The following is a 14,978-nucleotide window of genomic DNA, read 5'->3' as shown; positions in this document are numbered from 1 at the left end:
TCTGATTCTTTGTGCAATCGATGCTCAGCTGTCCTCTTCTTTGATTGCAAGAACACCGGTGCCTAGATCACCCTGCGTAGCAGGTGTGCAGAGGGAGGGGATGGTGGGAAGGGGCGGTGTACAGAGGGAGGGGATGGTGGGAAGGGGCGGTGTACAGAGGGAGGCGAGGGGGCGGAGAATTAGTTTAAGCACGGAGCGCTATCGTTTGACCTGCCTCTTTTCAATAATAATAATAATAATAATAATTGTAGGATCATTGGGAAGTGTAACAAAAAACTTGGACAAGTGGTTGGGAAAGTTGAACGTCAAAATTAGTATTCCGTTACTTCAGAAGACTACGTTACTGGGAACAGCGGGGATTTTGAGAAAGGTGTTAGATACCTAGAGTAAAGAGAAAATCCTAAGGGACCCCTGGTCATGGACTATGACTCGCTCCCTTAGGAAACAACCCGGAAAAAGATCATCCTGTTGGTCTACTATGATAATAATAATAATAATAATAATAATAATAATAATAATAATAATAATAATAATAATAATAATAATAATAATAATAATAATAATCCAAATGAGTGCACGACGATTGAACAAGACAGCTTAGCAACTTAAGCATCTAAGAAATAAACAGTTCAAAGCGCATGACCGGATAAGTACAAGCCAAGATGATCCTCAGCGAGCCCTTGTCCAGTTCTGCATTCTTTGTCCTGAACACACGTTACACCAACCCTGTACATTCACTTGCTGCTAATGCCATCGAATAAGAGAGATGCTTTAGGGACGAAACAGTCAAACGAGATGGAGAGTGGTTCCAAATATTTACGTGACAGTCGGGTGATCGTCACGTGTTTGCCGCACTCTTATCGTAATCGGCAATGAGTCTCTTGATATAAGATAGTTTTTGATGCAGCTCTTGACACCTTTTAGTAGCTGGAAGCCATCTGGGATCCTAGAAACAAAACAGACGGTCAGTTCGGTATCTTAATCCTGCCTGAATGGCAATGAGCGAAGACCCGTATGTGACGCGGCCTTCGGCATTTCGTTTTCGTTCACGACTGTCACTTAACGCGGGCAAAGTCGCCCCAAATGTCGCTTGGTTTGCAGGGCGGGGCAAGGAATCTTTTTATTGTGGGTGCCTTGCTCTTGATTGGACAAACACAAAGAGGACAAAAAAAACTAGTGTGACTAACGATGTCCCTTTATCAAAAATACTTTTGAAAGTTACTTTAAAAGCCAAAGACAAGTATTGCTAGCTAAATGTAAGCCATATATCTCACCTTTTTCATCTCATGGTAATGTTCACGAATCTTTTTGTCTAAGGCCTGCAAAGAGGGAAAGATAAAACAAAAGCCACCCTCAGAAAATACCATGAAGATCAAAAAGGACTTAATTCTCACATTGTGCTTATATTTAAATCTTTAAGGACAACATTCTAATCTGGGAGAAATTTTAAACACCATCCTTTGAAGTTTTAGTCATTTTTGTCCTGGTTTACCACAATCAACTCATAAAAGGGAGATAAAGCCCTAATTGGCGACCTACGTGTAACGCTATCTGGTATAGCTACTCTGCTTGACAACTCGCACGTTACGATTCCTTTAAATTCTGTTGATCTCGACACGAGTCACACCTACTGACCTCTCTTTCTGCTGTACCCTCGGGAAACTGGAGTCTTTTGCTTTGAAGATCATGGATTTTCTTTTTCATCGAGTCTACCTTTGCTTTCAACGACTCGTACTCGGGCAACTCTGCATTGAAGTCTTTCTTGTACAAACAGCGCTGTTCATATGTGGTGATTGGTTTGTATTTTCTTAAAAAAAAGATTTGAATAAACTGCTTGGCTCGATAAAAATATTTAACGTACATGTACAGTGTTTACACTTGATACTGTGTTCCTGGATACTGGAGCTCTATTACAATAAGTTAATTCAAGTATTTAACTGTTGAAATCTGACCAGTTGTGGCGGTGTTAGTGGAAGAGACGTGGACTCATTTCTCGAACAGTGCCTGGTTATTTTGGACCGACGTGCATGTTTGTGGCAAAAGTATTTCCCCTTGGTCTTCGTTTTGTACTACATACAGTAACTATCTTATAAAAAAAAAAAAAAAAAAAAGAAAAAAAACCAGACCATGTCCGCTAACTTACCTCATGAAATCAGGAGAATCCAATCCATTCAAACCATTGAGTGAGTTTTCTTAAAGAAAAAGAAAAAGCAAAGCTAAACGAACACTATCATATAGGAATAAAATAAAGTGAAGCCTTCTTGATCGTGAATGCCGTAGGTTCAAAATATTTACAGTAGAATGGGAATTTAAAGCTCTCATTCCACGAACAGAGACGCAGAAGGCAACTGCAGGGAGTTCTGGCAGGCTTTGACTTCAACCAAAGGGTTAGAAGTCCTTTTCCAACAATTTTCAGAAAACACTAAACCACAGAAGCTTACGAGAAAGCTTTGCCGACTGAGCCATTCCGATGAAAACTTGTGGTAGAAAGACAGACGGAACGTTAGCATTTCCCCACCAAAATGACACGACTTACCACAACGTGCGTATTGGGGGAACTAACTAATTTCTACAGGTAAGACAGATCAAGTTGAGGGTGCATTTCCTCAAAACGCACTTCTTTTTACATCAACTGGAGCAAAACTCTGGGATAAAAGTTTCATTCACTTTAAACTGCTCAATTAATACCTGCAGAAATTGCTTCTTCTTCTTCGTCGTCTTCGTCGTCTTTTTTGTCTAGCACAGATTCCTCTACACTCTCTCTTTCCTTTTCCACTGTAAATTTTGATTTTTCTTCCTGAAATGAGTCTTTGTCTAGAGAGCCTTTGATGATATTATTGTTGTTTTTAATATGAGCAATGCGTGGTCTCTTGACTGAATGTTCCGCTTCATTCTGGCGTAGCCTCTTACACTGTGGTTTGTTTGTCTGCGTAAAAGTTAAAAAGAAATATTACATCTCATAAATTACAACTTTGAAATTTCATTGCCTGATGCAAGAGCATTAACAGCCTGTCGCATGAGGTGTTTTTATCTATCCACTGAAAAATCACGCTATGAACGAAACGAAAATAGTAGTAATATGCAGTTACTTGACGCTTTTAAATGTTTATCATGTACAATACCTCCAAGTTCTTTGTCTTTGATGGAGAAAAAGAGGTTACTGTAGAGCTATCATTCAGTTCAGTTTTTATTTTTCTGCAAAATCAAATCAAATAATTAAAATGGTAACAGAGAGGCGTAAAGAAAAAATTAGCGTCAATTGTCAGCAAACTGATGATTCGGACTGAAAAAAACAAAACAAAACAACACAACAAATAAACAAACATAACGAAAATAGCAATAAATTTCACTGGAAAGTAGGTCTAGCAGGAAAGTGTGTTGCGAGATTTTTACTCCTCTCACCTGCGTAAAACCTGCTTTTCAGTTTCACTATAACTAGGCCACGTTTCGACCTAGAAAAGAAATGTCAATCAATGCATCAATGTGTACGAACATTAGCAAACAAGAACAAATTATTCTTCTGATGGGATTATGAAGGTTTTGCCCCACTGCAAGTTCACCTTGTACCACCTTTACAAGTTTGACATTTGAAGTAAAAAAATGTTCCTCCCCACCTTTGAAAGTTCATCCCAAATGTTTTAACTCCCTTCTTAAGGCAGAACGTATTCCTTTTCTGTCTAAATCATCATGTACAGTATTTCGATCAACATGCATTTCACAGCAAAACCGCATCAAAGCTTGCTCGAGATGCAAATTCTTAGGCGTGCTAACTGTACATTTTCTCTCCTAGCTAAAACCCTTGTGCCCTTCAATTTTAAATCTTAAAACAACCCATGCACGAAGTCTGATTCCATGTGAACAACTGGAAAAAATGTCCTTGAACAAGAATCATCGTGTGTTTGACTTGACTTTGACTAAAAATAATCAGTCAAATTAAAGTATGACACTGAAAAATATATATATAAAATAATAATGTAAATATGTTTAGGAAGAAGTGGGCAATATAAATACTATAAGGAGTTGAATAATTTAGAATAAGTCAGGCTCAAACAGGTGCGACTTTGCTATGTAAACTTGTTCACTCTTTCCCACCAAATACACAATCATAATACCCGATCTTCATCTGGGGGGTAACTATTACATAAACTATTCTAGACTAAATCAACATAAAAACTCATTCTCAAGGATTGGTTGTAAAATTTGGAATAGCATCCCAGGAAACTTAAGGAATCTTCCTAAAACATATTTTCAAGAAAATGATCACCACAATATTATTTCAAAATCTTCAAGTTCAGGATAGTTATGTCGACGTAGAACGAATAATCAATGATGTGTCGAAAGTTAAATCCAGTTAATAGTAGTGTATAACTTATGTATTCTTCTATTTATTGTCATGTGTTTCTGTTTCTGTATTTTCATCTCATACTGTTATTTGTGCTTTACTGATTTAATATTTAATTTCTGTTTCTTGTATATTAATTTTATTGAATCTTTTGTTGAGCCGATGTTTAGATGTTTTAGCGTCCACACACTACTCGCCGAGACTAGCTCTGCTATTTGTGGGTAGTGCGTCATTATGCTAAGTGTCATGTCATGTCTAATTACAATTAAGAAAAAAAAAATTGTGTGTTGAAAATTGTAGGAAATGATAGGGCCTAAAGCCTAAAAGCACACCCCAAATTACTTATTTTTCACTGGTTTTCATTCTGAATGAAGTCCTAAGTAAATAACATTTACAAAGTTTGCATTAGAGCATCGATTACCACCAGTCTGAGTCATAAGACAAAAGAAAATGTTTGTAGTACCTGAACTTCAGAGTACAAATGCTTTAATAGTTTGTATTGATTGTCAGTCATAACAGCAACCTGTAAATCCACAGAGGAGAAGACTATCAATCACAGAACAACTGCTCTTTTATGTAACAAGGGTTATTGAGTATAACATAATCCATTGCACGTCACTTATTCAATAGAAATAAAATCCCGTTTTTAACTAGAGATGAAACTGAACCAAAACATGTATCTTGTGCTTAATGGAATATAACTTTGTAAGCATAAATTATTCATGTGGTTAAATATTTGACAGGGTGTCATAAATTTAGATTAATGAATGGCTGTATAAATTTTCTGAGGTAGCAATCAAAAGGGGAAATTTCCTTTCTGACAAGTAAGAACGTAACAAATTGTAATTCAACTTCCTCAAATATAAATCATATTAACAGTAGCTAAGTGAGAATACTCAAGTTATTACCATAATACTTCGAGATTTCACATGAACACTAGTTTCACTCATGCGTTACCAAATCTATTTACCTGTTGTAATATTCCTGTTAATGAATTTCTGTCTTTTAAATTCCCTCCTTCTGAAAAATGAAGGTAATTTTGTCAAACTACATCGACTTAAATTATGGAAAAATTTTGACAAAACAAAAATTGCCCTTTGTTTTACTGACAGACAACAATTCATAGCGAATGTACATGCAGAGATTACTTCAAAATCTTGACAATGAGTAAGTCTACACTGTCTTTGGGTTATAATTACAAGAGGTCAACCTATGGATTTTGAAATTCCATTCTTTTCAAGTGAAAACCTAGAACCTTCTCATCAAACTCTACTAACCTTTAGTGAGTCTAGATATTAATTCTGGTTTCTTGTAAGGTCTAATTGCTAATAAATGAATCACTCTCTCCCTGTTAACAAAAGTGGACAAGATTAGGGTTTCCATCAAAAAATATAGCATGGTATAGTGCAATGTACAAAGATAATAAACCATAGAACAATTAAAAAAATATGGCTTAAAGTGCATATGACACAAATTTTTTTTTCTCTTGTTTCTTGTGGTTGGATATCTATAGAAAACGTTCGAAGCCTTAAAAGTGCTGGAAAAGTCTAAAAAGCATTTTTTCTTTCAAAATATGCGCAATTTGCCTTCAAATTTGTCCCAGTCATCACGCGGCCAAAATTGTACGTGATATCACATTGTGTACCCAGATTCTTCGAAGTCTATGGAACATTCAGAAGAGTTGGACTCAAAGGAATCATTAGAATCACTGGACATCTTTGCCTTTCAATGCGCTATCTATCTACTACGAAGTACTGCAGAATCGTCTCAGTGACAACAGACCTTAGCAGCAAGGTACACAATGTGACGTCGTGAATAACTTCTACGGCAATAAACTAAGTCCCAGTCTCTGGGACAAATTTGAAGGCAAATTGCGCGTATTTTGAAAGAAAAAAAATGCTGTTTACATTTTTCCAGCTCTTTTAAAGCTTCGAAACGTTTTCTTTAGATATCCAACTACAAGAAACAAGAGAAAAACATTTCGTGTCATATGCACTTTAAGCCAATAACACTTTGCCGCACAAGTCTTAATACTGGCCTGAGAATTTTCCCAGTTTCTGCTGTGTAAACACAATCCAGTTACAGCATTAAGTTTGTTGCCAAATGCAACTCCCCATAGATTTCACAAGAGTAAGACAAAAAGTTATTGTTTGCTTCGCCACTGCAATCTTAACTCTTATTGCTTTCCAAGCTTTGGCTTGTTGTTAGTCCCCCATAACACACAAGTTAAGTTTCTCCCCAGTTTAACAGAGATATATTGTAGAACTGAGTACAATGTAACTACAATTTTGAAAATTATCACATCATACAAGTTACAAAAGAAGTTTTTGTTAATCACACATTTGTTAGCCCTTTCAACCCAAAGAGCGATCAGAATCTAATTTCTCTGTACTATAAATCATTCATTAAGATCATGAGAACAAAGCAAATGATCTCCAACCTAAGAAGCTTTGATTGTTAAACAAATTCTCCTAGTCTACACCAAAGGAAATGTAATGAGAAGAGTAAAGAGGAGAGAATAAACAATTCCCAACAATTACAGATACCACAGTTAACTCAAAGGTACACACTCAAACTAAACTTACAACAAATTTCAGGCATATTAGTTAGTTTTCACATTCCAAAATTACTTCTTACATCTGTATGTACATATACATGTACTATACCTGAGGGTTTTACTGGGTCCACTTGAAACCTTTGCTCCTGGACCAGATCTAATTTGTCTTTTCATGGCAGCCATTACCTTATAATTCTTGAAAACCTTTTTACTTCCTAGAAATGACATTATAGTTATATCAATATAATTATATATTTATATATATATATATATATATATATATATATATAACAAGTTAAAAAGGCCCCAAGCCAACAGTGACTATGTGCCAGAAGGATCCAAAAGAATTCAGAGTCCAAACCTCGATAAATGGTAGGAGACGTAGTGTGGCACACAAGGACGGACAACTTCAATCGAAGGAAGCCATATACTCAATAAAAAGTCTAAAAAGTTTAATAAAAAGCGTTTCGGTCCGAGACCTTCATCAGTTACAACTGATGAAGGTCTTGGACCGAAACGTGTTTTATTAAACTTTTTAGACTTTTTATTGAGTATATGTCTTCCTTCGCTCAAAGTTGTCCGTCCTCATGTGTCACACTACTTTTATATATATATATATATATATATATATATATATATATATATATATATATTGTAATGACATGATTGCATAGCATGCAAAGATAGCTCTGAGGTTTTTTTGGAAAATTTGTCATGATAAAGAAACAGGAATAATATTTATTCAAAATCTCACCTTTCTTTGGTGTATTGATTACTTTTGTGCTGCAAAAGAAGAACAAGGCCAAAAATTATTGCCAATAATACTTTTTTCAAGATGCCTATTAACATGCACTTGAAAATACCAGTTTCTTTAATACCCATTTATCTCATTGCTTGGCAAGAGTAACTGTTGGTAACTGCTAGGACTTGTTTAAAATGACTTCAACTCTAGAAAGGGAAATCATGGCCCTGAATGATACATTTACATCCCAAAACATATGAAAAACCCATATATCCTGTCTATTTTGCAGGCTACACACCTCATGCTATACTTCACAAACTAAGAAGCCCTATTTCCTACAAATTATCCGAGATTTTTGTTGTCTTAGGATAACCAAAGACACAAATTAGCTCACCAAAGTCAAAGCAATTAAACTTTTGAATTCCAAAAGTGATTAACATTTAACTCCTCCCTGTAATAACCATACATTACTCAATAAAAAGGTAATGAGAACACTCAAACTTATGACAGGTAGAAGGAACTAAATTACGAGAAAATTGCAAGGAATTGTGAAACTGCTAAAGAGGAGAATTAACCATCAGATCTTGGGAGTTAAATGGTTATTTGGTTTTTTTTTTTTTTTGGTCTTTCAAGCTACAGGTACTAGCTTAGAGACTGGCATTCTATTCATTCATAGGTATTAATCCTTTAATTCCAGTCAGTGACCAAGACAAAATTTCTTCTTACAACACCAATACCACATTAAGCTGTAAAGTAAGAGAATATATCAATTAAAGTGCCCCTGAGACGAAAATTGACCATTTTATTTTGGCCTAAATTGTTTACACAATGTTGAATTGGGTCAAGTTAAGACCCTTTTTGCCATTAAAAACTCGAAACAAACCTTTGATGACCAATTTTTACCGCTTCAAAGTCATCCAAAAATTGTAAGCCATTGCTGAAAACATGTTCCAGCCAAGCCCACAAAAACGTCATTATGACGTCAAAGGCTCAACAAACTTATGCTTTGCTTCGTCACAACTCTCTTTGTTCGCTGCAGAGAGAATCACACATTACTTTTCTGAGAACTGTTCCGTTGTCAGTCGGGAAATGTCGACTTCTCCAGACGATGAATTGTCCCAGAAATCATCTGAAGCTTCTGTGGATAGTTTTGCGCCAACAAACGATGAATTTTTGCCAAGCGAATAAAGATAAAAACAGAACAGCATGGACTCCCAAAGTGGCTTTTGTGGTTGCATCGCTTTATTGCCTTCAAACTGTATTTTTGCTTGTCGTAAGGGATTTTCCTTTTGTGTACAAAATGATGGGGTGATTAGTAAAAATAGTCTTCGGCAATGGCTAATTGTGCATCTGAAGGCGGATATTGGGAGTTTGTGAAAGCCATTTCTAAGCCATCAATGTGTTTTCCCCGATGCATTTGGCCAATGATCTCATTAACCCTTTACTACATGGTTTTTACTATCGGTGCTCTGAGAGGTTTGAAGTGAACTCTGTTGTTGACTTGCACTTTGGTCTCTTTTGTTTTTTCTGTCTTATTCATGATGACTATTGTTGTGTTGCTTCGGTGAGGTTTAAAGCAGAGTTTGTTTCAACTCTTTTAGAGCCGTGACCTCATTGCATTACAAAGTATTTTTTGGCTTAGATGCAGCCTGCAAGTAGCATCATGTCGCTCTGAAGGGCGATAGAAGACTGAAGCTGTGGCATTCAGTTTGATATGAAACAGACGTGGTTCTTTGTTTTGGCCGTGAAAGGTGTAACAGAGGCGCACTCGTCTTGCGAATAAATCTCGCAAAAGTTGGCCTGATTTTAAATTCGTTTGTAACGGGCATTGGGACGAATTTGAGACCCTTTGATAGCATGCTGACTTGGCTGTCAGATGGTTGATAGTTTTGTTGGCCCGTCACCCGTACTTAGGCCCCCTCTGAGAGAAACTACATTCGGGCTACGGGCATCACGTTGTAGTTACTTTGAGCGAGCTCCTCGTGCTCGAGTTTGGAAATAAAGATTGTTCATGTTGTTCACTGAGTCGTCCTTGCCGCCGGACAGTTTGACAGGTTTTTAAAGAAATTTTAATTTTCTCGGTTTTTTGGCTGCATGCCTACATTTTAAAGTGTTTTTACACTCTGTGCCTTAAGCTGTTTGTTCTGCTTTTGCTGATATTAAGGCCAGCTTTTTCTAGAATCAGAGCACACAATTATATTTTTCATCTCTTTTGTATAAAAGTGAGCTCTTTGAGGTCAGAAATCTCAATCCTCGATTCGTCTATTTTATCATTCTTATTTACAATGTTCACCGAGTACTTTCCTTTGGGTAAGGTATTCTGCCAGAGAGTTGTTAAAGGTGGATATTGATCAGCTCATATGTAAAGGAGACAAAATCCGGAGGTTTGTAGACTTCGCTTTCTGGCATGGAGATCGCACTGAGGACGGTTTTTCTTGCCCCTTCTCTTCTTGAATGGTAGGCACTGAACCCAACAGAATTCTTTGCCTAGATCCTTCAAAGTACACAGATCTCTCAAAAGAGTCCTCTGAGAAGTGTTCAGAGTAGATCACAAATATTTCTGTAGGATTGAAGTTTACTGGGCGAGGTCGCACAAATCGCATCCGTTTTTCTCGCTCTGATCTATTTGCAAGGCTCCGATGCAGAGAAATACCTGCAGCATGGTCTGCACAATTACTTCAGCTTTGAATTACGCATCAATGCCCAGTCATTTTTGTTTAGTTTTTGTAATCTTGAATAGAGTGAAGCACTCTGTCATGTTTGCTTGACATTTTGCCATGTGAGATTTTCGTGTTGAGCCTTTGACGTCACTTCCTCTAAGTCCTACGATCAACTTCTGGAACACGATCAAATAATGGTGGACACGAAATCATGAATTTAACGGCCCGAAAAAAGATATTTCTGGTGCTCAGTCTAAACTGAAATTTGGCAGAGTAGGTGAAGGAGACACACTGAACACGAAAATGGAAAAAAAATGATGTACGAAAATTTTGATCTCAGGGGCACTTTAATAGTTGATCAAATACAAATTCAACAAACTTACATCGTAAGAACTGTATGGCAGACAGTAAGGAGAAATACTAAAGAGATCTTGGGAGTAAAAAAGTTATAACAAACTAAAAAAGTTCCACATTTGGAGCACCCCCAGTCAGTTGGGGCCTGCAGTAAGCTACCAACAAGATAAGTTATTTCCTACCTTATTCCTTTCCTTTCTTCCTCGGCCTCCTTCATTCTTTGCTGTGTCATCTGGTAACTGTCATCAGTAGCTCTGACAGTAATTTTATAAGTAACTGCTCCCAGAGTTCCAATGTCACTACTTCCTGCAGATTGCTGAATACAATCCATTTCACCCTGTTGTCCAGCAGACAAGATTGCAGAACAATCCAGCTGAAACTCTGCTGTGTTTTCATCTCCTGAATCAGCCTTACCAAGTGGAATTGATATTGACTAAAGAGAAAAAATATATATAATAAAAATTACTTTCTTCCAGTTAGGTAATTGAAACTAAATTACTAGAAACTAAATTACCACAGGTCCTCATGAGAAGAGTGCTCTTAAAGTGGTTACTTGACTGTGTCTTTCTTGAGAACACAACAAGTATAATGACTCCAAGAATGCTTTAAGCTAAAAGGGTGTCCCACCAGCCCATCATAGACTGTTCCTTAGCATGACAAGTTTCTAGTTTCCCTGTTTGCAAGATCTCCAGGGTTAATTACTTAAAAAGAATATAGTATACTTAAAGATTCAGTTTCTCTCCATTTGTGTTGTATGATATTATTTAGTTTTACAATAAAAACAACAACAACAAAATCAATATACAAAGCAAAAGGCTCCACAAAAGCTTGCAATCAAATCAAGATATCTGAACCGTTTCACTCCCAAGATCCCATTAGCAACTCTCCTTACTCTCTGTGCTGTACAATTTTAATAATGTAAGTTTGGAGAGTTTAGTACTTGATCAATTACTATTCCCCTAATTGATAGCTTTCTTTTTTCTCTTGACTTGTTGGCTTGATATGGTATTAATATCGTAAGGACAAATTCTGTCTTGCTGGCTCCTGTAAGTGAAAGGATCCATGCTAGCTCCTTTCCCTTCATCCCCTGCATTGTAACTTACACCAATTGTATCATAACATACTAGGATGATTTCATGCCCCTTAATAAGTCACAATAACTCTTAAATCCCAGAAGTGATTCACAGGTCATCTCTCCTTATAACACATTATCCAGTATCAGGTAATAAGAATATACAAACTTATCCAGTAGAAGTTGTTATCTTTTGATCTAACAACAAATTCTTAAATCTAAGTTACAAGGAAATAAATAGTAGTTACAGGGGAGAATTGACAATCAAATCTTGGCAGTTCAAGGGTTAACTCATTTATGGATTTGGTCGGGTACTCTTTCCCTCCAGGCTCAGAGGTTGACACACGATCTGATAAGATAAGTCCCATCTGGATCCAATACAGTCATCAAGGCACAAAATCATGGTTAAACGCATGCACTACTTCACAGCCTTTGGATTAAATTCTTCAGTTCAACACTAATTTAATTAGTGATATTTCTTGAGCAATCAACCTGAACTTGCTGTAAGTCCTTTGATCTGACAGTGCCTGTTGAGTTGTTTGATCATTTAACTATAAATTATTTTGGCATATTTTCAAGGGCTAATTAATTTCCAAGATTTCAGAAAAAATTTGAGAGTAAAGGTAAAGACAGACCGGTACAGACTTACTGTCTGGCTTTTGTGGTTACATCACATTATCAAATTTTAGACAGCCAAGTCAGTGTGCTATCAAAGGGTCTCAAATTCATCCAACCACCCATGACAAACAAATTTAAAATCAGACCAACTCTTGTGAGATCTGTTTGCACTTCCAATACACCTTTCACAGACAAAACAAACAACCACATCTGTTTCATATCAAACTGGTTGCCACTGGTTCAGCCTTCAATTGCCCTTGAGAACCAGTTAGAAAATGTCATAACACAACTTGCAGAGATTACTGCATCCAAGCCATAGAAAAATTTGTAACACAATGAGTTCACAGTTAAAGAGGAGTTGAAAAACAATTCTGCTTTAAACCCTATAAAAACTATCACAACACTAGTCATCATGGATAAGAAAGAAAAAAAAAAAAGACGAGGCCAAAGTGCAACTCAACAACAGAGTTCGCTACAAACCTCACGAAGCACCAATAGTAAAAAACACACTGGAAAGGGTTAATGAGAGCAAATGCGTCAGGGCATACACATTGATGACATGACTAAGTGATGGTTTTCACAAACTCCCAATCACCTTACATGTGTTGAATACAGCTGTACGATATCAAAAATACACTAAAATATTCAAATGGCCCAGCTTCACATCAAATCATTACTGTTGGAAAAAATGATACCTTGAAGTTTGCTTGAACCTAAAAGTATACAGAACACTTTTTGAAGTAAATCAAAGAAATTTTAAACAGCCAGTCCAGTGTGGCAAATTAAGCTCTACTTATCAGACTTCAGCAAAAGCTATATGAAAAATACATTTAAATTGATAATCAAAAAGCAATGAGTTTTTTTCATTCGCAAATCATAGAAGGGGATGTAACTTTCCCTGACTCACGGTGATTAAAGAATATTGCTATAAGAAAAAATAAGAATTATAGTAATAATAACACACGGTTATTTTTGACAATTTTTGACACGAACACTCTTCCTTCTGTCCGGTTCAAAGGTTCAGTGAGAATTCTAGTTGGTTCGTGTTCACTTTAGGTACATATCCATGCAGTTTAGTCAATTAACTTTGTTTTCTGTTTTACATGCAGGTAGAAATGAACAAAAAGATCTCCGAGATACTCAAAGCCTTTCAACAAACAAAGAGCTACATCATTTGTTTTACGGAAGATTTGTACTCGATAGAAACTTCTCCCTTAGAAACGGAACGTAGAACTCTACAGTGTAAGAATCTACAAATAAAGATTCTAAAATCGATTGATGGTTCGAAATACAAACATTTAAACTTACAAGGGCAAGCGGCTGTGTATACAGCCTCGAGTACAGCAGGTTCTCACCGTGTCTGAATTAACATCTGCTACAATGATTTATTCATTCCCAACCTGGCTCACTTATAATTATAACCGAAGATGATCATGAAAAATGATTTAAACACAGATGACGAGAATGAGTGACTAAAAGCAACGCAAGATCTCAAGCCAGAAACCTACCCCTTGATATCCTGAAAATTTAATACTTGGCTTTCTTCCTGAGGATACCTGTTGACGATAAAAATGACCCAACAATGAATAAAATCAGGTGAAACTTGTAAAAGAAACAGCACTGAATTAATGCCTTGCGTTTATCATATCGCAAGCAACTGATATAAATAAGTCGCGCTACCTCGGCCAATTGATAGTCTTCTAACGCTCGTAGACAAGAGTCCGTCAATTTCACGTGCATTAGAAGTTTATTACTGCTTGATACTGCTCGGGATATAAGGTTGTAAGAAGACTTCGGTTCCAGAACGATGGCCATGGCATTTTCTTTCCGCAAAACCTACCAAACTACATCGACGAGCAACATCCGCTAAAAAAATTTCATTGCGCCTGTCTAATGTATACCGCAGATCTGCAGTTCGATCTAAACAATTCAATTTTGACCAAATATGGAGCACCGGAAGTCTAAATGAAATCGGTGGAAAGCATCAAAAGGAGGCTCCAGCACGTGCTTCCGTCTTGGTCAAAGGTACTGGGTGCCAGACTAGCGACCAGGACCAAGCGAAATTTTTAACCTTGGAATAGTATTCACTTCCGTTGACGTAACGCTTCAGCTCATTGAGTAGACATTGATTAAAATTAAGTGAAGATGGCGTATTTTACGACAGGTGCCATAAGAAAGATCACGTTTACAGAAAGTGAAGGGGCTAGGTGACATACTCGCTGGAAATACGACAGTGTGCCAGCCCCCAAATAAAGCCGAACGCAGCTTTGAGATTTGTTGGATCTTCTGTAGCCAAGTGATACCGATAGAATAAATACTCAAGTTAAAGATGGATGTAGTTTCATGTGACAGCTTACCCTGCGGTGTTTTAAGCAAAAGTCCAACGAGGGTAAAAAGGAATACAGAACTTTTTTTAGCGGCTGTATTGTTAAATGCTCTTTTTAAAAAAAGTGTTATCTTCGAATTATAAACTTGAGAAGAAATCTTTAATGTCCAGACCCCAGAGCTCTACGAAATGCCCCGCGGCATGAGGGAAGGATGGGTTTGAAGGTGCGAATGACCACGAAAATGACTGTCGAACAGGTCTTGCCTAGGAAACAGAAGATCGTATTCTATTGGTTGTCTAATGTGTT

The 14,978-nt window shown here is 36.9% G+C and overlaps 1 protein-coding gene across 1 annotated transcript; it reads right to left on the bottom strand.

Moving 5' to 3' along the window:
- Positions 1-531: 531 nt before the first annotated feature.
- LOC111321748 (RNA polymerase II elongation factor ELL2) lies at positions 532-14,232 on the bottom strand. Its single transcript, XM_022924714.2, has 15 exons — positions 14,026-14,232; positions 13,854-13,901; positions 10,838-11,088; positions 7,654-7,682; positions 7,009-7,114; positions 5,620-5,690; positions 5,313-5,362; positions 4,806-4,865; positions 3,403-3,452; positions 3,123-3,195; positions 2,689-2,926; positions 2,144-2,192; positions 1,636-1,807; positions 1,275-1,319; positions 532-946 (listed from the first exon to the last, which is right to left on the bottom strand). The coding sequence occupies exons 1-15, from the start codon at positions 14,158-14,160 to the stop codon at positions 839-841; spliced, it is 1,485 nt and encodes a 494-aa protein (XP_022780449.1). The 5' UTR covers positions 14,161-14,232; the 3' UTR covers positions 532-838.
- Between the last annotated feature and the right edge of the window lie 746 nt (positions 14,233-14,978).

This window comes from Stylophora pistillata, chromosome 4, assembly GCF_964205215.1.
Source record: "Stylophora pistillata chromosome 4, jaStyPist1.2, whole genome shotgun sequence".
Taxonomy (NCBI): Eukaryota; Metazoa; Cnidaria; class Anthozoa; order Scleractinia; family Pocilloporidae; genus Stylophora; species Stylophora pistillata.
The sequence above is the reverse complement of the archived record's forward strand: the minus strand, read 5'-3'. Positions and strand labels throughout refer to the sequence as shown.